This window comes from Alligator mississippiensis, chromosome 1 (genome assembly GCF_030867095.1).
Source record: "Alligator mississippiensis isolate rAllMis1 chromosome 1, rAllMis1, whole genome shotgun sequence".
In the NCBI taxonomy this organism is placed as follows: Eukaryota; Metazoa; Chordata; order Crocodylia; family Alligatoridae; genus Alligator; species Alligator mississippiensis.
The window spans coordinates 130,333,861-130,358,972 of NC_081824.1; the positions used below are offsets into that span (position 1 = coordinate 130,333,861).

The following is a 25,112-nucleotide window of genomic DNA, read 5'->3' on the forward strand; positions in this document are numbered from 1 at the left end:
AAAGTAGATGCAATATGGATTTTCACAGACTTGAATGAGATTTAATAGTATCACATGTAGTATTCAAGACCATGGACAGGAGTTCTTTTTTATGGCTGTGAATTTCTAGTGAATTTGCAGTAGTTGAAATCTTCCCAAGACAGGGAGCATAGAAGTGTTCCAGCCTGTGGACAACCCCTCTCTCCTGCTTCCTTCCCCAGACCGAAGAAGATTGGGAGAGCACAGGAGAGGTCCAGTTGCAAGCAGATCCTCCCCTGCCAACCTTCCAGGCTGAGGTCACAGGGGAGGCTGCTGCTCAATTTCCTCCTGATCACAGAGGAGTCAGATGTACAGGTGTTTATTCTAGTGAGAGCATTTCATTCTCCTTTTTGTGAGGGAGATCTTTTAAGTCTCAAGGTGAAAGACCTTCTTGAGTGCATGTTTCCTCCATGAGAAACTGAACACCTGTATGCTGGTAATTTTTACTGGGAGCATGGCAGTTCTCCTAGTAGAAATGTAACACCTTTCTATGTGGCCTAAAACAGTTTATATCCCCAATACATGGGATAGATATTGGCCCATTGTGTTTCTTGTTTCTCAGTCCACTTTATTCAATACCTAAACAATGTTATAGTGTAAACTTAATCTCTGAGATTTTTCCATTTACCTTTTTTTCTTTGTCCCAAGTAGTTTCCTCCTTTAAAAAAAAATTTTGATATGATTCCCTCTAAAAAATGATACATCTCAATATATCAGAGGCTACAATAAGCTTAGTGTTACCTTTATTAATCTCAACCCAGAAATACGTAGGTTTTTTCTTATATCAGCTCTTGTTTTTCTGAGACCTAAATTATGAATCACATTTTCTGTGTTTTAAGATTATCTTTTTAAAGAAGAATCCATTTTGATACAGACATTTTTCTTCCTACTAAACTTTTTGATTTCACTTTTTCCAAATTCATATTTGGGTAGTTGAAATCACTGTTTAGTAGACTTTGTCACTATCAACTTTTTGCAATCATTATTAATTTTGTGACCTAGAACCCAGTATTTCATTATAATATCTCTATTCTGTTTATATGGACTTATTTTAGTACATAGTAGACTGGATCACTCAATATACTGCTTATTTCATTAGAAATTATCAAATCTTTAGAGCCAAGTTCTATTTTTTTACCACTATAACAGAGTCAGGAGTTTGGGTATGTTTACCATACTTAAAGTTTTTCCCATACCCATTCAGTGTCATCTTGCTGTGTTTTAGAACACGCTTTACATGCAGTGTAAAGCTGGGGACAGAAATTACACAAACTGGTATAAGTGATCCAAAACCAGTTCAAATCTGTAACACAACAGAAGTTAAGTGCACATAAACTACTTTTAAAATGGCCAAAACCAGTTTAAGATAGACTTGGGTGGCTATAGTATCAGCTTTAATTGATTTACGTTAAATAGGTTTATTGAACTTCTGTCCCAGACCCCCTCCAGATTCAAGTTAACTCACGGTCCCCCAGCATCCCAGGATGCTTTGCACCCTTCTTTTCCCTTCCAGGGTGGGTGGTCAAGTCTTGGCTGAAGCTGTCTGCTCCAGCTGAGCAGGGAGGCATGCTCTAGTGCCCCTGGCTTCTGGCTTGGGCCACTGCAGGCATGCAGCTGAATTTCTGGAATCGAAAGTGAATGTCTGTTCACTTGTTTACTGGTTCAATCTGCACAGCTTAGACTAACCTGTGAAGATTTAGTCTATTCCACCTCAGGCTTTTTGACTTTCTGTACTTGGCCTAAATCAGGGATAGACAAAATATGGCCTGTGGGCCAGATCTGGCCCACCAGGTGATTTCATCTGGTCAATGGGCAGGGACCCACCAATTCATTGCATCTGGCCCAGCCTGCTGCTGCCCCTGGTTGACTTGGCATAGGGCTGAGCTCTGCCTGTTCCTGCTGGGGCAGTGCATTGTGCTCCTTCCCTTGGCTGCAGAAAGGCCCTGGCCCTAGGTGAGCCTATCACTGCTGCAGCCACCCAGGGAGCTGCTCGATTTCCTTGGTCTCCAGTGGTTCCTTCTCCTGTCACTGCTGCAGCAATATGGGCAGCAGGTGAGGAAGCAGTAGTGGGCATGAGGAAGCTGCAGCTGGGCAGGAACACAGAGCGTGAGACCAGGGCCAGCGGGAGCATGGGACTTACCCAGCAGGATGGCATGAGTGTGGAGCCTGGAACAGTGGAACTGCAGAACGCGGGCAGGCCTGGCTTCATCATGCAGGGTTCCCCCATGGCTCATGTGCAGCTCCCCGGATTTGCACATCACTGGAGGGAAGCCCTGTGCGATGGAGCTGGTGGCTTTTCCCACTCTGCTGCTACGTGCAGCTTCTGGAACTCCACTGGGAGTGATGGGGAGCCCTGTGCGATGGAGCCAGGCTGGTTCAGCTCCACTTCGTCCTTCCCAGCTGCGTCCTAGGATCTGCATGTGATGGCAGGGAATGGGGCCAGGCTGCTGGTTCCATTGTGCGGGGCTTCCCTCCCCGCAGGGAATCGCATGAGCTGCAGGGAGCCCTGCATGATGAAGCTGGGCCAGCCTGGCCCTGCCCTGTGTAGCTCCCAGGACTCTGCCAGAGCCATGTGGCCCAGGGGATTCCATCTGTGCGGGCCATGAACAACCTGAGGGCCTGCCACCTGCTGCTGCTGCCATGACGGGGGGTGGGTAATCCCACATGTGTACACCCATACCTCCCCCACAAACCGCACATCCTTCCCCCCACATACACAGCCTCACCCCTACACATACCCACATGCTCCACAAACCCCACCCCCATATACCCCAGACACCCCCACACACAATATATGAGAGTAAAATTTTATTTTGAGCTTTTGCGCCATCACTATATACACTATGCAAACATGCATAAATCAGGACAAAAATATTTTTGAAATAAAATGACCATGTGTTACAGTAGATGCTTGATTTTTAGTGTAAGATTTGGGGGTTTTTTGGTTCCAAGATGGCAAACCCCCTCTCTTCCTTCCCCCTCTCAAATCAGTACTTCTGAGAGGGCAAGGGGAGGGACTTCTGGTGGCAAAGTTCAGGGGTCAGAGGGCAGGACTTCTGGTCCCAAGATGGTGACCAGGGGTGGGGCATCTGTCAAGGGGCAGGGCTACCTGTGCAGCCCTTGACAGCTTGCCAAAACTCATTAAGTGGTCCTCTAGCCAAAATAATTATCTACTCCTGGTCTAAATGCACTAATGTCCTAGCCTCCTGCCTGTTTCTTCCAAGATTGCTTCTTTCAAGGTTTCCAAGCCTATTAAATATCAGAGTTGATTCACGCCTACTCTGTTTTGAAACATATGTCTGAAAGTATCCTAGAGATGATGATATTTACATGGTTAGTTACTGTTCTGTCATACCCAGGTTTATAGCTATTAAGTGGCTGTGAGCTGACTTGTAAACTAGAGCAGTTTGATGCAATATTGGACACTTTTAAGGAAAATATTCCCAAAAGTGATAAATAGTATTCCACACAATTCTGAGATGCATTTAATTAAAAGTTGTATAACCAAGCTGACGCCAAATGAGAGGGCTCTCTTTAGCCAAAAAAGTCATTTTTAGAAGTTAGGCTGCTAGTAAATGAAGTGTTTTGTCTGTCTTGCTCTCTTGTGAGAAATAAAATAATTAAGATAAAATTTGTTTACCTGACACTTGGATTTTCTTGAGGGGTTTCATAAAAACAAAGTGAAATGTCCTCTCAAGCCATGTAATGTCAGTACACATTAATACTTGGATAAGTTTTCTTCTGACAAAATACAAGGTGCTGTGAGAAAATACAAGGTGCTGAGAAAGTGGTAATGATGACTTATGTGGCTCCCTTCCTTGTGAGTCAGTACTGAGTCAATGCTCCATTGAGATGATAAAGCCAACTAAGCTGGTAAAAGTACAAGGCTTTCAATGGAGGCTGAAAATCTCATTACTTCATTTGCAGTAGGGCTGTGAACCTGTTGTTTTGGATAACGCCATTGTCTCTACCAGATATTTCTGTAGTTTTGATTCAATGATTCTGTATTTCCTGTCCTCAACAGCAGTGTAATCTTGTGAGCCGTGTTTTGCAGCTGACATATTTTCTGTATCAGGTGACTGTATTTTTAAAGTGGTAAAAAAATTCCTATATACGTTGTAAAGCACCTTGATTTTTCCCCTTTCCTGAATATTGTATTGAAAATACAATTGAACCGTAGTCCTTCAGTTGAGTGGAAATTTCCTTGACAATTTCTTGAGGGCATTCTAGCAAGGTACAGGCAGTCCTCAATTTACAACATTTCAAGTTGCAACGTTTTGCACTTACAATGTTTATAAATTGACACTGTTTCAACTTTATGACATCAATTTCAACTTTACAATGCTTGATCCGATGCAATGCCACGCCAGCGAACAAGTTTGCTGCGTCGCTCATCTCCCTGGAGAATATCTGTCCAAAACTTCCTTGGACACTTTCTTTAAGAAAGCAGACAAGACTCCAGAAAAACCTGCAACGAGGACTCCTGAGAAGACTCTAGCCAAGAGCCTTTCAAAAAGTCCAGCAAAGTCGCCTCAAAGAAGTCCTTTCAAATTAATATGATTGCTATTTACAATATAAATACATTACTATATTACTAATTTATTACTCATAAATACATTATCTATATTACTCATTTATAATGGATTGAGTACAAAATTCTGGAGTATTTTTAGTGACAATAGGGTATCGGGCCTTGGTTCAGGAACCAATCCCCCATTTATAACGTGGTTTCTTATGAAAAATTGGTTCCGAGTTGCAACATTTCGACTTAAGATGCGGTTTTCAGGAACCAATTGTGTCGTAAGTCAGGACTGCCTGTATCTCCAGGGAGAGCAATGGTGGCTATCACATGAAAGGCTTTCAGGGCATGGGATTACAAACCTAGGAAAATGAAAGGTCTTGCAGGGCTAGAGAGATCGATCTCCTTTCCCCTGACTACACTACTCTCTCTCTCTGCATAAATTCCCATTTATTAGTAGTAATTAGAGTTATATCCTACCCTATCCAGAAAATGTTAGAGCACCCCCTCAGGTGTTGTTTTTTATTAGTGAAGAAAATCAGGATGGGGAAAAGTGAAGTTCTTACAGAAAGGTATTTTTGTATGCATTTGGGGGGAGAATAGGAAAAGGAGGTAGAAGAGGGGATGGCATTCCTAAGATTAGAGGCAAATAATATTCTCCTGAAAGAGTAGCTTTGAGTGAGAGTACCACTCAAATAATAACTACTGTTCACATTTTGTAGTAGTATTTCAGGTATTTAGTTATACAAAACTGGATGAAATCCATGAAAAAATGTCTGCAGCACCTCAGTTCCCTTGGAGGTGAATTTGTAAGCCAACAGTATCCCCAGAACCTGTGACACACAATGGCTTGCTATTAGAACCACATGATTTTTTTAAATCTTCCCTTTTTCAGTGTGCGTCTTAGTGGATTATTCATTGAACAGTGTGCTAGCTTGGATTTAGGCATTTAATGTTAAGTATCTGTTGCTACAAATATATGTTATTAATTTTTAGTACATAGAATAAGATGGCAGTTTCTAACTTACAAGATCTGAAGTTATCCCCATTATTGTCCTCCACCCACAGAACATCTTCCATTTACTGTCAACCAAATAATCCAAATAAATCAGAATTGAACTAGCATTTTTGGAAGGCAGGAAGGAATGGCTTAATGAACTAAGCCAGGGGTTTTCAACCTTTTTTTAGCAAGTGTACCCCTTCTGGTGGCAGCCAGATGCAGAGTCGGAGGGAGATGTGCTTGCACGCAGCAGCCGGGGGTGCTTGCATGTGGCAGCTGCTGCCACCACCCACTACCCCAGCGGCGGAGTCTGAGGTAAGGTACTGTACTTGTTTGTTCCATATAATGCAGAAAAGACCGTGTGTGTGTGTGTGTGTTTATGGTCTCAAAATTAAGATTCTTTTAACTGCCACATGCAACCCCCCTCCCCCCCAAACCTGCTTGCCCCCCTGGCCTTGCTCCTGGGAGTGGGCATAGAAACAAACTTACCCCCCTGCTATTGAGATCCTTGCAGCACCCGGTGCGCCCCCCTGTCTCCCCCTCCCCTGGCTAAGAGGCAAACGCATAAGGGGAGACGCTGCCACCGTGCTCTGGGGCACGCTCCATCCCTGCCTGCCCCCGTGCACCCCCAAAGACCTTTTTAAGTACCCCTGGGGGTATGTGTACCCCTGGTTGACAAGCCCTGATCTAAGCATCAAGTTCCACACCTTATAGGTAAAATCCTGGCCTTTTTAAGCCAAGGCAGTTCAGATTTTTTCTTCTTTTTATCCAACACCTTCCTCAAGTGAAACCAGAGTACTTTGCTCTTTAATTTGCTTTAATGGCTATATCTTCAAACCTGACTTTTGGCCAAAAATTAGACTCATTTTCCTTCATATTTTATTTACTTAGCCTTCCCTTTTGGGTCGGAGGAGGGGGAGATCTTTTTATCGTGGATCAACCCATAATGGCCTTGGTTACTGCCCCTCCACGTAAAGGTACAACAGGTAACAAGTTTCTTCACACTAGACCCTCCTTAGTTCCTCCACCAAACCTGTTCCTAGCTCCTAGAACCTTACCCTGCTCAGAGAAAGCCCTTGTACCTGAGCGGACAGGTTAAAGCCACTCCCTCATGATGCCAGTTAACACTTCTATTGAGATGTGAGGGACAATGACATGTCTCCCTTTAAATTTGGGGCTCAGGAAGTTAGAGACTTGAGCTCCACAAAGATGTCTTCATCAGTAACTGATGCTTGGATCGATCCTGTTTTAAATATAAGCTGAGTTCTAAGAGAAAACCCTTCCTAGGTCTCTTGTTTTGGAAGGGATGACTGGTAAAGAACCTCATCTGTTGGACTGCCATCTTACTTTTTTTTTAGCCATGTGTCTTGTAGTAATGTGCAGAGGCCTTAAGTGGAGCCTACTGAGCAAATGTAGTAAATCTCAGGCCCTAAATCACACAGATTGTATTTTTAGTATATGGAAAAAATGAAACATCATGCCTTATTCAAAAAGAAGGCTTTGACCCACAGGAAAATTTAAATAAAGCCCCACTGATTCAGCCCAGAGTTGCAGATCACCTTGTGAGGTATGGTTTTCCATCAGCCCTGACTGAGTTGACAGCTAACACAAACAATTAAGATCCTTGTGATATAATATTTTTTTAAGAAATGAAAAGCGAAACTAAATTATTTCATTACATCCAGTTTAACCTTCATCAGCAATAGACATCATTGATTTTCAAACGTAAAATGTGAGACTTTTCTGATTTCTTGTAACAAGACAATGCAATTACAGTTGTGTTTTAAATTATTGAAGAAGTTTGCATGTAAATGTTATTATTTGAATTATTATTAATTGTTATTTGATTATTTGAAAGATTAGTGGAAGCAAGATTAGATCTAGATTCATATTTGAGTAAATCCTAAACCACTAATATTCTAAACCTTGTACCTGCTTTTTCAAAAACCAAATCCGAGTGGTTCATTCTGTATAGGTATCATAACCTTCTACAAAGTTTCTTTCAGTATCTATACTTTTTTGCTTTTCTCTTTGTCACAACCCAAAGTTGTGAGTTTTTGTTTGTGTGTGCTTCGGCATCGCTAAATTATGTTCCTGGTAAATTGCAGCTTCCTTGCATGGTGGAGTTCTCTGCTGTGGAAGAGAACTCCGGTGCAGTGGGGAATTTCCCGCCAATTTGTAGCTTTCTTTGCAGGGTGCATTTCTCTGCTGCAGAGGAGAGATGCTCGTTGCAAAGAGTTCCCGCCATTCGTATTATAATTCGAGCCCCATTATTGGCTTGTGCTAAAATATGCACACGTAACGGTTAGCGATTGGCTTGCTAGCCGTATAAAGAGCTTGAGTGGTTTCCGCCCAAGTTGGAGGACTCCACGAACACCAGGAGAGAAATCACTTGGAGAGAAATCACTTAAAGAGCGTGAAGATCTCTAAGTGCTGTGGATCCTCACGGACCCAACGCATTTCTTAAGCAGGCAACAGAGGTCTAAATAGCCTCTGGCCTCTCCCCGTCGCCGAGCACAATCCTAGACTTATCCCTTTCCTATATACTCAATTTTTGAACCCATGGAGATTTAACAACTCCGGGGCCTGAGAACCGAACAGAGCCCACGGAGCTTTGACAACTCCGTGGGAAAGAAATTGCCGAACCCACGGAGCCTTAACAACTCCGGGGCCAAAAAACCGAATTTGTCGTAGTCCTCCAACGAGGATTTAAGCAGAGCTGCACCTGGAAACTGTCCAGCCTACACCGCGACCATCTTGGGTGTAAGTAAATAATCTTTAAATCAACCATTACGCCTCTGTGACTAATTCTAGCCCGTGCGTGCCTTGCCGCCACACGGTCTCCTCCGACCCTGCGTGCCTGGGCTGCTGGCCACAGCCCGCGTGCGCAAAGACGGGCCCGGCTCGCCCCCGGCCCGCACACTCTTATTAATAATTTAACTCGAGTGAACCAAAACTTGCTGTTCTACGAGAGCATTTTGATGCCCTGTTTCACCACGTATAGCTCTGCCTTTCATTGTTTTAATATGGATCTTGAGTTCATCAAATAAAGTAAGAAAAATGTATCTATTTTCAGTCATGAGCATTCTAGGAATAAACAGTAGATGGATACAGTAACCTTGGAAATGCATATTTACCCAGGATAAACCATACCTATACTAGTAACTATGCTTATATTTTAAACTTATTTGCAAATACTTACTTGATGAATGCTTCCTGGACGTTTTTCTTGTTAGCTGATCACCCACAATTCTTTTATCTTTCAACACTTTGAAAGTCAACTTTTTTTTTCTATACTTTATCATGCCTTGCAGGATGCCTCCTAGGGTTGCAGAGCTGGGAGAGAACACATTTAATAGGACTCTGGCTTGGGGGAGGCACTGCCGCTTTTGTTCATTTAGTCAGATGAGCATAAGCATGGCCAGACTAGTTGAAGGATGTTGGACAGGATACATTCTCCCACAGGGGTCAGAAGAAGGTACAAATCCTTCCCTGTGGAACTGTTTAAACCTTATAAGTTAAAATTTAATTTCTTACCCTCTGAAGCTGGTCTTCTCTTTTACTACACCAAAGCATACTTCTTCTGGGTAGTTTAGTTATTGCCTTAAACCTTTTTTGTGTTAAAGACTTTAGTGTCCTCTTCAGACAGGATAATTTGCTTGGCTAATTTAATTAATGTTTTTAAACACTGAAGTAGGATTTGCTATTGCAACTCCATTGCTGCCATTATTAGTACCAAGAGGGGTCCCAGTATCATTTGGCATAGGAACAAAGGGGCTTAGTTATGACTTAAATCCTGCAGCAATGGAATGTGGCTATAATTTCATTGTATTTCATAAGCAGATGTGAGGTTTGTCAGTGTGTGAAAAATGAGAAGCTTCCAAAGAAAATCTTGGCTGCTTCAGGAAAGGCTATTGTTGATTCATTGATAGACTGATGCCAGCAAACGTTGCGGAACAGTACAGCTGCTGCTGGCGTTAATGCGGCACTTTTGGGCAAAGCTAATGAGCATTGCTATGAAAACATACCCCACTCACTTGCTTCTGCCAGGCCTGTGCTGCATGGTGGAAAAATGTCATGGCTGCAGTTAGAGCAGTATTTGGCATGCCCAAGACTTAGCTTGGAAGTGGTGCTGGGCACACCTAGACATGCATCAAAAAGTGGCTACAGAATGTTTTGGTCTTTGGGACATGTATGTGGTATGGCAGTGAGTGGGTGGGGCATGTTTTCATGGAGGCATTCCTCAGCACCATCCAACATGAGATGATAGTAAGGCCAACATCTTTTGGAACAGTTATGAATGAAAACCCTTGGCTTCCATGGTCAGGTGCTTTACATGACACTTTTCCACTTTTAACCCACAGGTTGTAGCCAAATTCAAAATTAGGATGAGATTTTGCTTCTTGAATTCACTCTGAAGTTCCTTTAGTAGAAACAGACTCCACTTTACCAGCAACACTAGGCAATTTCATTGGGTACACCAGCTGTTGTGTTTAAACTCAGCTATAGCTGCATCTTGCTGATGGCAGAATGAAATTTGGATACATACGTAACAAAGTATTTGGAGATTCTTGGGGTGGGGTGGGGAGGAAGCACTGAAAATGTATGTATTGGAAGATAAGGTTTGGTGTTAGCATTAATCTTGATGGCTATCAACAACAGCTGAAAGAAGATGACTTCTATCTTACTACTCCATCAAAAGGCTTTCTTATCTGAAAACTAATGTTAATACTTAGACTCTATGGCTGCATCCAGACGAGCACAGACATTTGATTCCCTGGGGACAAGTAGCAGTGGCACACTTTGCGCCGCAGCTAATTGTCCCTGGGGAATGCCCATGTCATGCACACTTTGGTATGTAGCAAGTTACCCCGGGGCAGTAGGGAAGGCTGGCCCCAGCAGTCTTACCTTGGGTCCTGGGGATCTCCGGGGACTGCCGCAGCAGTGATTCTGCCGGGTGGAGCTTGGCTGGCAGCCACAGCATGGCTCTGGATGGCCTGGCTCTGCTTTTCATTGGCATGTGCTGCCCGTGTGTGCTGCTTTGGGTTATTTTTTCTGTAGGGTTTTTTTTTTTTTGTGTTGACCCCCTGGATATACAGGGTCAAAAAAACCCATGGAAAATGAATCCGGAGCAGCACATGCATGGGCAGCGCACCTTTGCAGCATGGAGAACACCTGACTGCAGTATGTGGTGCTTCAGGTATGTTTGTGGCACCACATACTGCATGGCTGCACTTGTCTGGATGCGCCATATATGCTTTTTAAAATCTATCCTCATATTAAACTGCTGATATTTTATTTAACGAAAAATGAAATAAACACAAACATATTGTTATCCATAGAATTGATTCATGAATGAAAAGAATTGGGAGGTGCTCTTGTCAAGTCATATAATATGGAATCAATAATCTCTGAGGTTTCATCACAGTACATTCCATCCCTTTAGCGATGGAATGATGGATGCCTCCTGCCAGAACAAAATTTTGAGAAGATGTGAATCAAGTTCTTCTCTGGAAGTGTTGCAGCTTTAGAAGGGAATAATAAAGTATTTTTAATGTTCTTCAGTGTGTGTGCATTTGAATGTGTTATTTGTGGTTGCATGAACATCACTGGCCTTTTTGTTATTCCAGTTAGCGTTTGTTTTGTCCACAGTTTCCATTTTACATTTCTTGTCTGCTTTGTTTTGTTAGGTGCTCCAAAGTCATCGGGTTGGAATACCAGCCAAATAATAAGCATTTTACTATAAAAATGTGAACTTAGCCAGTGCTAGAAAGCTGTTTTGAAAAAGCAAAGCACGTCAGGAGGTATATTTGTTGCAGCCCCTCTTCTTCAATGGGAAGGTATGTAATCAAATTCCTGCCCTATAGCGTCTCAATGATGCAGTATTTTAATTGAGGGCGGGCAAAAATGTGATAATCTGAAAGGTGCATTTTTCTCCTGCACAGTCTGATAAGGAGTATAATGTATTATGTTTTTTAAAAAAGTAAATGAAATTTCCATAAATGAGTCTTGGTATATTTATTGATGGCAGAACTCCAATTTGCAATAAATCCATGGTGCCTAAATTTTTAGTCGTTGGCAGAAGCTTTTCTAATCTGTATGTAACATCCTGTCTAAGATATTGGCAGTCAACATAGACAAGTAAAACTAGGCCATAGGAGGAACAAAGCCTTTGGTCTCTCTTTTATTATGAATTATAGTTCTCTTTTTGAAAGGAAGTTGGCAAACTTTTAAAAGAAGTCTAAAACATGTCTAACTAGGTCATGCAAATCCCACACTCTTTCCTCCCCCCCTCCATTATATTGTAATTAAAATACAAAACAAAAAACAAACTAATTGTTCATGCAGTGGGAGCTCAGACCTTGCCCAAATGGAAAGCTGAAATAGGTTTATCTTTTTCTGAAATTAAAAACCGATCATAGACTTCAGCAAGGTGCTCTTTATTTTTTTAGGAATATCCATAGGCTTTTCTGAGATGAAATACAGTCCCTGATGAAAATGACCCAGAAGTCTAGTTACTTCAGATAGATTTAGCTAAACCTAACCCTTTTCTTTTATAGCCTGTGATGCAATTTGGATTCTTCTCCAGTCTCTTATTATATCCTTGATCTTTTGCTCCACTTCTGAAATATTTGGGTGGTTTTTCTTTTTTTTTAACTGCTAAATAAGGAAAGGGTCTGTCCTTTGAAAAACATTTTTATGACTGAACTCCTTCTTTGTTCTAAATTGCTTCAAGGCCTATTTTTATTTTCCTAACTTCTGCTTCAGGGACATGTCTTATGGCTGTTTTCATACATTTCTCTTCAGGAGTAATATTTAGGTTTCATAATCTACAAATTTTCTGGAACTATACAGAAATGATTCAATCTCATAATCTCCATTTTATAGATGAGGAAATTTAGGTATGTTAACTGATGGAAACTGCGGAGTAAATCAGTGGCTGACCCAGAAAAGAAAAACTAGTTTCTTGCCTCCTAGTCTAGCACTGTATCAGGCAACCAGTTTAGAATCGTTGAAGGAATTCTTGTATGTCTATGATTAACTTAGAGTCACTTTTTTAGAAAGTAACAGTTATAATCCTATTTTGGAGAATGAAAATCTGTTTTCAATATTGCAAGGAAATATTCCCAGATAGTAGCCAGAGACCACTGTTTGTGTGTTTTTTATTTTATTCCTTCATGTACTATTTTTCCTCTCAATTCTTCCCTTCTTCCCTATACTTCCAAATAGTCATTTTTTTAATTATTTTAAAATTCTCTCTCTTAGATCAGAAGTGCTGTCAGCCCACAAAACTCTTGAATGGATGGTATACTCTAACCCAGAAGCCATTTTTTGCCAGGGGGGGTCCTAGCCAGCAGTATCAGTTTATAAGCACCATAAATTTCACAGTGTCGCCGCCAGCATGGAGGAAATCACATTTTTGTAAGATCCTCACTGAAATGCCCTTTTCCCCACCTGTAGCCAGTCAAATACATTAGTCTAGATTTGTCACCTCAGCTGAGGAATTTGGTCCCAAGAACTTGGCCCCCCCTGCCTCAGTCATAATTTGGCTGCAGTTCATTGGAATTGAAACTTGAATCTAGGTATTACAGGTTCTCAGTCTTGGACCCAACCCTCTAGATGTAGCGCTGTGTGGAGTTAGGTAAAGCAGAATCTACAATGCTGGTGGCCATCTGTGGGCTTGTCTGTGTAGTAGAACCTATGTTTTTTTCAGGGTTAGTTTCCTATCCCCAGAGCTGTCCCTGGTGGGGGGGGGGCACTAATCGGGGCGACTGCCCCGGGCCCTGTGGACAGCACCATTAGCACGTGCAGAGGGCACCACCACTCCGCACACCACCAGATCTGTGCTCGGGCCGCTTGCCGTGCGCCCCCTGCCCAGGCTGATATGCCCTGGGCCCCCCACACCCCTAGGGTCGGCTCTGCCTATCCCTCCTGCAAAGATGAACATTTGTGAGCTTGCAGCAAACAGTTGCCTGCCTCTCTCTTGCTCGCAGTGGACTGGTGAATTTAAGTGAGTTGTGAAGCATTTGGGTATGAATGATCTGGGTTCCACCATGCTAAAACAGTGCTATTGCTAATGGTATTGAATCAATGACAGGCAGACTTGTTTTGATAAAAGCACATCAGGCTGTAGTCTTCATTCAGTATCCATGCCTCTAGAGCACAATATCATTTCTTTTTTTCCCTGTAGGTTGTCTTTTAATGTTCAGATTAGTTTTAACTCTGTACACGCATGCGTGCATGCATGTTAGAATCTTATGTGGCTTCCAGATATGACTATAAATCAACTTGGATTTTGTAGGAGGACTTCCTATTTTATTTTATATTATTAAAATTAAGGTCACGGTTTCTGCGTAAAAGAAAGTAGCACTTCAGTGTTCCTGCCCTGTAGCGTTATTTTGCCTTTTGGGACTACCTAGAATACTGTTGGAATCAGAAGAGAGTTCATTTTTCTAGGGTATAGAATCACAATTTTCTATCCTAATTCTGTTTTTTGTAGGACTCTGCTGCATGTGCCTCACTATAGGAGCTGTGCTTAGCTACAGAGCCATAAGAGCTATTTTAAAGCAGAAGTTGGATTCTGGAGAGGTGTAGAGATACCTGTGCCACAACCAAGGAAGTAAACAGCTCAAATTCATTACAGGTACTCCTCACTTAACGACCTACCTGTTTAACGACCGTTCGGACTTATGACCAGCTCTCCGAGCAGTCGGTATTGTATAAAACGTATTGTGGAAACGGCAGCGCGGCGTCTCAAGCCAAGGCACGCAGTATCAAGGGGCGGCTCCTCGCTTATCGACCAATTCGCTTAATGACCTAGTCGCAGGAATGGAACTTGGTCGTTAAGTGAGGAGTGCCTGTAGTAGTTCCTCCGTTTTTCTCTAAGTCCACAGCAAAGCAGTGGCGCAGTGGGAGGATCAGCACATGAAGGCAATGTAACTGTAGAAGAAGTAAATAAAGTCTACTTGGTAAGAAGAGGTGGTATGGAAAACCATCTACCTGCATTTCCAGAGAGTTCAACTAATGGAGACTAGCTCAGAGAGCTAGAGATACTCTGCTTACTAAACAATGACTTGAGGCACTGTTGGCCCTGATTCTTATCTTCATCTTAAGAAAAGTGACGAAGGGAGGCAGTCTTGTATTGCAACTCTTTCCCAGGCCCTGGAAGCCACAGAAGCAAAGTGAAAACAAGAGTTGATAAGGACTGTATGTTTCCAACACCTTAAAGATATAGAAGAAAACATCTCTACTGGAAGAGTCTTGTTCCCATGTCACTTTCTTTGGGTGGCATCTATCTTGAATTATCAAAGCAGCCTGAACTCTGTTGGGACTACAATGTAGTCTGCAAGTCTAACCTGAAATTTACTTGTAGTAAGGCAAACTTCCCTGCATACACTATAACCAGGGATCCAGGTTTCCTCTGATAAAAAAAAAAAAAATCCCCAATTTTCAGATATATATATATATATTAGTGGTGTTTCATTTTGATCATGGAAAAATGTGGATTTTAGTTACTTTTTTTAATAAAAAAATTGGGGATTTTTTTTTAATCAGAGAAAACCGGGATCACTGGTCATAATATGTTTTGTGTTCAGTTCTGCAGAGCAAATCTCTGAAATCTGAATCCAATTCATACTGAAGTCAGTAGTCTTTTTTTCTCTCACTTAAATGGTAACTGGACTGGCCTCTAAGCAAGGTAACTTGTGGCATTAGAGGAAGCCAGCTATCAAATTTACCTTTGCAGATAAAAAGTTGTAAGCTAGCTCCACTCATAGTATATACCCTGCCAACAGAACTGTTCATTTTTTTCATCCTGGCAATTGAATGTTTTGATGGCAAAGATCAGAAGTATAAAGTGTATTTGTATTTTGAGTGTGTCTGCAATAGCAACTGATCCCAAACCTTTGTTATGCATAGTCCTTTTCACACTTGTGCTGCTACATATTGATCTTGGTAAACTCTGGACTCATCAAACAGCATCAAACAGGGTTTGCTTTTGCTGGCTCTAGAACACTGATACTGTTGTTAGTCTTGCCAGCGCAGGAGAAAGCATATTTGTATGGGAGCAGTGTTCATATTTCATATTTGTTCGTATTTAATTTTTTCCTGACGGCCTCGGCCCTGTATTTTCTAGGCAGACTCGACTCATGGTGAAATACATGCCCGTGATATAAAGGTGATTCTTGCTACCCCAGTCATATTTATTTTCCCCTCTCAGCGCTGATGGGAATAAACTCTGCTTTATAAAATTAGGCCCTGAGCCGAGAGTTTTCCCAGTGGGGACCCAAAAGCTGACCACGCTGGCTCGCTTCCATCTATCCAAGTTCCACAGGTCTTGCCCGGAAGGGTGCTAGGCTTTGTGTAAGGGCAGGCAAGCCCAGTTAGGATGTCGCTGCTTGGTGGTGACAGCCGGGGGAGGTCTGGGACGCTGCGGCTATTGGGTGCTGCTAGGTTTGGATCGCTGCGTGTATTCGCCTTTGAAGCTGAGCTGGCTGTGGGGGGAGGGGGGGGGTCTTCTTCCTCTTCCTCCACCCTCTTTTTTTAAATGATGCACTCGTGGCCCACGTTTAAGGTAAAACTCAGCTTCCCAGGGATTATCACACTGCAGGGGCAGCGCCCATTGCGGCTCCAGAAAGGGCCAAGTTTCCGGCAAGGGGCAGGGAGGACGCGGCGGGAGCTGCAACGCGCTCTCTCGTCGGCTTCAACCACCTGTGAGACCGTGCTGGGGGGGAGCCTGGAATGCGCTCTCTCTTCGGCCTCAACCACTTGAGGCCGCGCGGGGCGGGGAGGAGGAGGTGAGCCTGGAATGCAGTCTCCCTTCGGCTTCAACCACCTGTAGGGCCGCGCGGGTGGGGGGAAGCCCGGAATGCGCTCTCCCTTCGGCCTCGTACCTCGGCCAAGGCAAGCCGAGACTTGTAGGCTTCTCGCGAGATTTGCGACGCAGGCTTTCTGTCCCTGCAGTGTGTACGCGTTGCCATGGGGACCCCGGCCGGGCCGGCGTTGACGGCTCGCGGCTCAGGGGCGGGTGAACGCGGCGGGCATGAGCCGCGCTAGCAGCAGCAGTAGCGGCAGCGGCGGGTCCTGGCGGGCGGGCTCCGCCGCCGCCTCCCGGCTCATAGACGTGACTAGCAACGCGGGGCTGCTGCCCTACGCCGCGGCGGCTGCACCGCTAGAGCCCGAGGTACCTGGACCCTGCCTGAGCCGGGACGCAGCTCCCTGCGGTGCAATGCAGCGTCCGTGCCTGACGGGCTGGATCCAAGCAGGGAGGGGAAAGGCGCAGAGGTCGGGTAGAAGCTTCCCGTCCCTGCACTGAGCCGGCGAGGCCCTGGGCCCCCGTCTTGCACTCCCCGTACCCCCTCTCCGTGCGGAGGCAGCAGCAGCAAGGGAGCCGGCGGGGACGAGGGGGGGATCTTTGGTTTCTCTTTTTATGCAACTCTGGGCTGCTGCCCCGTTGCCCTTCTTTAGAGAGGGGCGATGGTGCCTCTGGCAGCGGGGTGGTCTGTGGTTCTCAACCTTTTGTGTACCAGGACCCATTTGTAAACGTGGATGCCCAGTCCCAACCCAGTGCCCCTTACTCCTGACCTGCTGCCCTCTGCCCCCAGTGTGTGGGCTAGGGGGGGCTCCAAGCAGCCCCTCGCAGGCTGGAGCTCTGCCAGCCTGCAAGGGAAAAGCCACCGTTTTTCTCTTTGAAAGGAGAAACCATTTTTAAAGTTTGTTTGCCACCCTTTAATATATTCTTGAGACCCACTTTTGGGTCGCGGCCCATAGGTTGGCCTAGGTGACTTCTGGAGGTCCCTCCCAGCCCTGCTTCTGTGTCACCGGCCATTACCAGCCTCTTCCCCCAGCCCTTCTGGAGGCAGGCAGCAGCCACTGCGCAAGCCTCTCTGTACCCTTTTGGGGGCAGGGGGGCTTCTATATAGCTCTGCTGCCACAGCCTGAAGTGCATCTTGGAAAGGCACCTGCTGCCAATTGGGCTGCTGCAGCTGACAGGAGGTGGAGGCAGGTCTATGCTTGTTTTCTGATGTCAGCAGAAGCCCCTTTCCATTCTGCAGTATTGATTCTACTTGGCTGGCAGAAAGGAAGGCTTTGGGCCTGGGAGCACTGGCATCTGGAGCTTTGCTGATAACACTTTTCTGTGTAGGATTGAGGACCTGCACTGAGCACCTGGCTGGCTCTGGCCTCTGTTAAACGGTTGCCTTTTGCCACACTGTAGGGTCCCAGTGAATGTTCTGACTTCCTCCTCTCCATTTTAGCGAATGCTTCGCTAATCCAATACCCTGTTACGCTCTGTCTAAATAACCCAGGGGCGGGCAAAATGCAGCCCAGGGGCTGGATGCAGCCCGCCAGGCCATTCTGTCTGGCCCACGGGGCCCTGAAAATATTAATTTTCTAAATTTTTATCTGCCCTGGGCTGCCTATCATGCAGTCCTCGATGGCTTGCCAAAACTCAATAAGCGGTCCTTCACCTGAAATAATTGCCCACCCCTGACTTAACCTATTAAAATAACTGCTCCCTCCCAAAACCATAGCTGTCATCCTGTGTTGGGAATTTGTCTCTCCAGGGGCCACAGAGTTTCCTGATGGGAGTGACATAACTTGGAGACCTTCTTGGATAAGACCCTTAGTAGTTGATGGAAACCCCTTCTGTCTGGTGGGCAATGTAGCAGTTCTCAAACTGCGGTGAATCTGCGATGCAAGAACCTTTCCAAAGTTGAATCAAAGTCATGTGGAATTCCTTTGCCCCTTTGGAGCCTCCCTAAGTGTCTGGCTGCTGCTAAGCCAGCCTTGGCAGGGTACACTTTTATTTCCACATCATAGTTCTGAAGATTTTTTTCCAGTTGGTAGACACTAGATTGACCCAAATGTCAAAACTGAAATAAAACAAAATCTCCTGTTTTTTTTTCTCAGGGGATAATTCCAGTTAAAAAGCATTAGCAAACTTTGGGGGGAAAAATCCAGTCTGGAGCCCGGTTTGCATATAGAAAAACTGCTGTGATGGAAGACAAAGCAGTGCATTTTTAGTTATGCTTTTATGTATCTGAGGTGGGGACATTAATTTGGAAAACTTTAGACAAAGTCAGAAAGTTTGATAACCACTAGTCTAGTGCCTCCATCCTACTTTTTCTAGTAGGGTTACAATTTCTAACTCCTGCAAAAGTGGTTCTTTTGATTATTTAGCCACTTTACAGCATTATCTTTCCTCTTTAGCATGTCTGGAAATCCCATAAACAGGTCACATGTCAGTTTTACATGCCTCGAAGGAAAAGTAATGCCTTGCTTCTTATTTATTTTTTCATTTCTATGAAGGATAACTGATCATAATGCTGAGAGATGGTGGTGCAAATCATCCTTTTTTTCAAATTTTAGTTTTACTTCATCATTTAATCGATTTCGGGAGCTGCCACACATACTTCTCTGCAAAGTGATAGAGTTGTTTGCTTCAGTGATATTTAAATACATTTCAAATGGCCATTAGAGCTTATCTTTACAAATTCAAGGACAAAAGTTTTCTTGTTAAATGTTGCAGAAGGGAGTATCTCTGGTGTATCAGGAATTTTCTGTTATCTGAAGTTTTCTTTTCTATATTTCTCTCTTCTAACTCATTCCTTTGAAACTGTGGTTTGATGGCTTTGATCTGAAGTCAAAGGGGAGTCTCAAGGCTATTGAGACTAGAATATCCAACCACTTTCTTTTTAAAGTAATAGCAAAAAAGGTCACCAAGGCAAAAGTTCACCTTTTTAACAATGCCTTATTTAATAGGAAAAAAAGCTTTTAGTAGAATGAGTAGCTGTCACCTGGCTTAGTTTAATACTGAAAATCTATTTTTGAATTGGAGAAAAGTGTTATGTTCCTTCATTAAACTTAATTTTTTTTAACATTCAAAGGTCCACTACTATTTAAGTAAATACAGCTCTTTCAACCTGTTACAGAGCTGTTTTTAGAAGCAATTTTTAAGTTAGAATCAATGGTATTAAAAAACAAGGGAAAAAAAAAGGTTTCTTGGGCTGAACGTAGATAACTTAAATGAACAACCAGTTAAAAATAATGTACTTTTATGAATATGCATAAAAATGGTGCAAATTTATGGTGTAAGTTGATGATCACTTCCTGTGCATTGCTGTGTTCTCTGTAAGATCAGATCAGCCACAGTTATCACATACGTGTCTATTATCATCTGTTCCATATAATAAAAATAAGAAAGGCTTAGTACAAATAAGGCATTAGAATAGAATATTGTCATGGTATGAAAGTCCATTACCTTCAGAGTCTCTTTTCTTACACATTGCTTAATAAAACAAATTTATTCTCAATTTCATAGATTTCATAGACATTAGGGCTGGAAGGGACCTCGGAACATCATCAAGTCCAGCCCCCTGCCCAAAGGGCAGGAAGTCACCTGGGGTCACAGGATCCCAGCAAGATAAGCATCCAGTTTGCTCTTGAAGGTGTTCAATGTAGGCGCTTGAACCACCTCTGGCGGCAGGCTGTTCCAGACCTTGGGGACTCGGACAGTAAAGAAATTCCTCCTTATGTCCAGCCTGAAACGGTCTTGTAGTAGTTTATGACCATTTGACCTAGTCGTCATCCCTTGGGGCGCTCTGGTGAACAAACGTTCCCCCAGATACTGGTGGTCACTCCTGATAAACTTGTAGGTGGCCATCAGATCACCCCTGAGCCTGCTCTTTTCCAGGCTAAAGAGCCCCAGGGCTCTCAGCCTGTCATCGTAGGGTCTGCTTCCCTGACCTCTGATCATGCGCGTGGCTCTTCTCTGAACTCTCTCAAGCTTCTCCACATCCTTTTGGAATTGTGGAGCCCAAAACTGGACGCAGGACTCCAGCTGCAGCCTCACCAAGGCCGAGTACAAGGGGAGAATGACGTCCTGGGATTTGCTTGAGAAGCATCTATGGATGCAAGCCAGCGTTTTGGTCGCTTTACGAGCCGCAGCATCGCATTGCAGGCTCATGTTCATCTTGTGGTCAATGATGACCCCCAAGTCTCTTTCTTTCATAGTGCTAGCCAACATAGCACTGCCGAGCACATAGCACTGCCGAGCTGCTCAAAGGCCTTTATAAATCAGTCCATCCACTTCTAATAACCCCCCTCCCCCAAACAAACAAGTAACATTGCAAGGAGTGCACAGAAAATAGCTCCTTGTTCAGTCATGTACTATTGCTGCATTTCATTTCACCCACCCTTTGTCTGGATGTGGCCAGATCCTTAAGGAACAAGAGTGTTGTTTGTTTGGTTACGTGCAGGGGTCAACCCAACTTGAGGAGGTGGCCGACTGATTTTGTGGGGAAATCGCAAGGGCACCTGCCACTTTCATGGGCTAGTTGTGGCGCCCGCTTCCGATTGGTTGATGGGCCCTGCCCCTTTCTGTTGTTTGACTGTGAAGGCTGTCCATCATATGGCCCCACCTCTTGCTGATTTGTGGAGAGGGGCAGGGGCTGCATGACAGGCAGCCCTCAGCCAATCAACGGCAAGAAGGGGGTGGGGGCAGCAGGCATCTTTGGCTCCCCCTCATGTAGGTGGGGCTAGGGGGTTGTTTGGCTGTGCTGCTGTGCTGTGAGGACTGCTGGTTCCCTCTGGGGAGCCAGCATTTTATTTTCAGCAAGTTTTCTTTTTCTTTTTTTTTTGCGGGTTTTGCAGAAATTGCCTGATTTTGTGGGCAATGCTGGATCTCAGTAGGTCCCTATTTATGTGTAAAGCACATTCAGCAATGTTTCAAAATAATCACAAGTAACAAATCTTGACTTGTTTACAACATTTATTTGTATAACTGTTGAGGCAAAGCACCAGGGGGACCCATTTCCCTAAATTTTATTCTCTTACTACAACTTTTAAATAAGCAAGTCTTACTAGAATTTGCAAGTGGTTATAAAAGCTAAAATGCCACTTTTCTGGTAAATGGTTTGAGATAACCTCCTTCCTTAACCATACTGAATACAGATTTATTATAATTAGGTCCAAGTTCAGTTCACTGGAACTGACAGACAAATTGAAGACGGAGAGAATGTATCTGTTACTTGTAATGTTACAAGGTAAGAAAAAGTTTGATTGCAATATTATTTTTCTCATTCAAAAACTGGTGACTGAGGCTAATCATCAAATAAACAGAACTGGATAATGATTCTTGTCTCTCAATGATAATTTTAATGATTACAGCAGAAGTGGGGTGGGATTTAGGTATATTCAGGAGAGAAATACAAAAAATACCAGAAATAATTTCTTTTATTTAGTTGGAGTGTTTTCTTTAGATACTACAGTCACTTTCTTGAAACAAGTATGTTTGGAAAAAAATACACAGATGCACAACAAATAATTAAAAGTTTGAGAGGAATTGCAGAGGGAAAAATCAGCAGAAATTCAGGTCAGTTTGGAAAGAAGACTTAACAGAGGGTGAGTGAACTTCATTATGATGGAGATGGAGAAAAACGATCAAACCTTTGTTTACAGCCTTTTCCAAGAAGAAAGCTGTATTATCAACAATTTTAAAATAAAAGAGCCAACATTATTTGACACACTTTCGTGTTGCCAATCCTTGCAGTTTTGTTGCAAGGCTGATAATTTTTGGTGGTTTTCTTAAAGCCCTCATTTCTGGAGTCAAATAGTTAAACAAGAATCTCAACATTAATATTTTTGAATAAATCTCTAGCCTTCATGGTTTGCTAAGGAAGATTTGAAAATGTGACTTGAGTATCTTCACCAAGACCAGAAACCAGAAAGGAAGAGTGTACCGAATTTTTTACAATTTCATGATTCCAAACCAATCTTGCAGTTCATTGCAGTTCATGATTTTTGAATCCTGGTGGTTGGCAATACTGTGTCATATGCCAAGAATTCTTTCTTTGCTTCAGAAAAGTACTTTAAATAAGGCGAAACTTTACCTTGGTCAGTTTTTCTCAGACTGTAAAGTGGGCTCTAGTCAGGTGTTAGATGGGTTAACAAATTAGAATCCATTGTTGTTACATTTATTTAAGATTAAATGGGATGAAACACTATTTTTTTTGATGCGATCAGCTAGATCTTAAAGCCTGGGAAGTGCTGGTCTAGATTTGCTAGTATTAATGTTGTTGTTGCTACTTTAATCTCAAACATTTTAGATGAGATTATCACCTCTTCTTTGCCTTCTGTGCACTGGATAAAATGGATAAAGCTGTATAAAGGGGTACTTAGAGGTCAAGGGTCCAGCTGGATGGGGAAGAATTGTCCTGGCACAGGAACAGAAAGAGACAGCTGTACGGGCTAAGGAAAACAATTGCAGACTGTTCTTCAGGACCCTCCCTCACAAGCCCTCTTTTTGGGGTGGGGCCACAGCATGTAGCACTTCCAACATTTTCTGGGCAGCACTATTACCATAGGCATGCAGGGACAGGCCACTGGAATTTAGACACTTCCCCTACTCTCAAATCAGTTCAGGTTTCGCTTGGTACCAGGATGTCTTAGCTTTCATCCTCAGGGCTGTGAATTTTGTCCTGTCTGTCTCAGAGGTACAGCTCAGACTCTCACCTCTCGTATTTGACCTAGCTGGTGGTGTTTGGAGGCTGTATTAGTGATCCAGCTGGTATGGCAGATAATTTGCTTCTTTAGTTAGCAAATCCTGATCATTATCTTACTTACGTATGTGTAAACTAGGAGTAACTCTACTGAAGGCTATGATTTGGTACTGAAACATACCAGTGAAAGTGAAATTAGAATCAAGCCTGGGAGTCAAGACTACTAGAAACTTGCAGGGCTCTGCCATAGATGTCTGGTGTGTCCAGATCACTTTATTTCTCATTACTTTATTTTCCCCAGGTATGAAGTGGGGGTAAAAATCCTGATTTAGCTTACAGGGATGTTGTCAACAGGACAGGCTAAAAAAAATAATTGAAACATGATTTTCCCTATGAAAAATGGATTTAGACCAAACATTTTTTTCATAAAAATGTTTTTCAATAATTCTTTTTTGTTTTTGAGAGACAGAGAGAGAGAGACAAAATCCCAACTTTGGAAACTGAAGAATTGATGTTTTTCAGTTTTTTACAATTGGCTAAAAGTGCTTTATTTTTGTTTCCTTCAGCCCTCATTAGACACCAGTTATATGGGAAGACTAGGAAAACCTAAAACATTCTTGATGAAAAAAACCCCCAAACACCTCAAAACCCAATGACAGTTTTACATGAAATGAAAATGTAAATTATTTGGAGTTTATGTTGGAATTGCATATACTAATATTTTAGTTGTGAGAAGATGTTTATACAGGGTTTTGAGATATTCAGGTACAAAGTGGTGCTTGAAAAATACACAATTTTATCCAAAATGGAAATAGGGGCTCTCTGGTTTACTTCTAAACAGTCCTACAGTCTTACCTTTTGTCTTCATCTGGTAGCACTTTTGAATAAGTAATAATCAGTCATCAGTTTGTATCTCTATACAGGAGGTTGCATTGATCTGAAGGGTGACTTGCAAAGCTTTTAGAAGGGAGAAACTGTTGAATCCATGTCTTTGTATGCACATGAAAAATTTCCAGGAAAAATATGTGTTTTGAAACAAAATACTTTCTTTCAAATATCCGTTTTTCATCCAGCATTCAAGTATGGAGTTCTGCTTTTCCTCTCTAGGCGTTGATATCATGAATCCCTGTGCTGGTGTTATGATTGTCGGCCTAGAGACAGTATGGGAGTGGAAAACCAGACTGAAAGGAAGTCAACCAGCTTTTATGCTCTATCATACAGTTCCTTAAACTTCATGTATAGTCTTACTTTACATCCCGCGGGACACAAAATGGCTTATTAATATAAACATTTATATTCCATAGTGCACAAAGTAAGAGTGATGTAAATCTTAGAGTATAACAAAACACTGAATACAAGTTGCCTTTTCTAGCTCCTTGGACAAGCTTTCTTTTTTAGTACTAATCCATGTTGTCAGCCTACTTCATAAAGACATGCTAGTGTGAAAAGGAAGTTAGTGACTGCAGTTCCAACAGCTTGGAGCTGCTAAAGGTCATAACATGTAAAACTATAATAAAATAAGTGTTAATTTTATCTATGCAGTTTTTTATTTACACAGAAAATTGGGGTGTTGTTTTCCTTTAGAAAACAGATTTTATTTAAACTCCAATGCATAAAATGTTGATACTTTTTAAATCTATACATGTGATATTGCTTATCCTCTCTGAGGATTCTCCTGAGCTTATATTGGAGTTGTTAAGGCCTGGTCTACACTGCAACATTTTGCCCACAGAAGTTACCTTTGTCACCACAAGTTTGTCTGTGACTGCATACAGATTTGATGCAAATCAGTGAAACTTCTGAATAAAAGCAGCTCTCCAAATAACACAAGCCCTCAGCTGATATGCAGCTGCCAATAAAATGCCAGTTTGGCATGCCCATTATTATTTTCTGCTTACAGAATCCTTCACAGTGAGAATATGCTGCACTAGCAAAAGCCGCAAAGTATGCGTGCTTTCCTGCAACATGGCAAATATCTTAGCACTCACACCTGCTGCAAGACAACTGTTGTCTTGTTTCTATAGAGCTAACTGTAGTTTCCTTAGTCAGCTAAAGGGAAACAGCAGGTGGAAGGAAA

General features: G+C 42.9%; 2 protein-coding genes across 6 annotated transcripts in view; both read left to right on the forward strand.

Moving 5' to 3' along the window:
* Positions 1 to 15,718, forward strand: part of ARMT1 (acidic residue methyltransferase 1) — a 30,820-nt gene extending 15,102 nt beyond the window's left edge. For 2 of the 3 annotated variants that reach the window (XR_009455381.1, XR_009455383.1), the window contains 3 exons: positions 5,726 to 5,852; positions 11,228 to 11,377; positions 14,038 to 15,718. The gene's annotated coding sequence lies outside the window, so the exon portion shown is untranslated. Of the gene's footprint in view, positions 1 to 5,725; positions 5,853 to 11,227; positions 11,541 to 14,037 lie in introns of those variants that run through there. The other variant, XR_009455382.1, reaches the window with a different exon arrangement.
* A 345-nt stretch (positions 15,719 to 16,063) lies between these two features.
* The window catches only part of CCDC170 (coiled-coil domain containing 170), a 124,075-nt gene continuing 115,026 nt past the window's right edge, over positions 16,064 to 25,112 (forward strand). For 2 of the 3 annotated variants that reach the window (XR_002090546.2, XM_014605499.3), the window contains exons 1-2: positions 16,064 to 16,719; positions 21,504 to 21,580. Coding sequence is in view for 2 of the 3 variants with exons in the window: in XM_014605499.3 (XP_014460985.1) it covers positions 16,579 to 16,719; positions 21,504 to 21,580 (218 nt within the window). In the remaining variant the exon portion in view is untranslated. The remainder of the gene's footprint in view (positions 16,720 to 21,503; positions 21,581 to 25,112) is intronic. The other variant, XM_019488311.2, reaches the window with a different exon arrangement.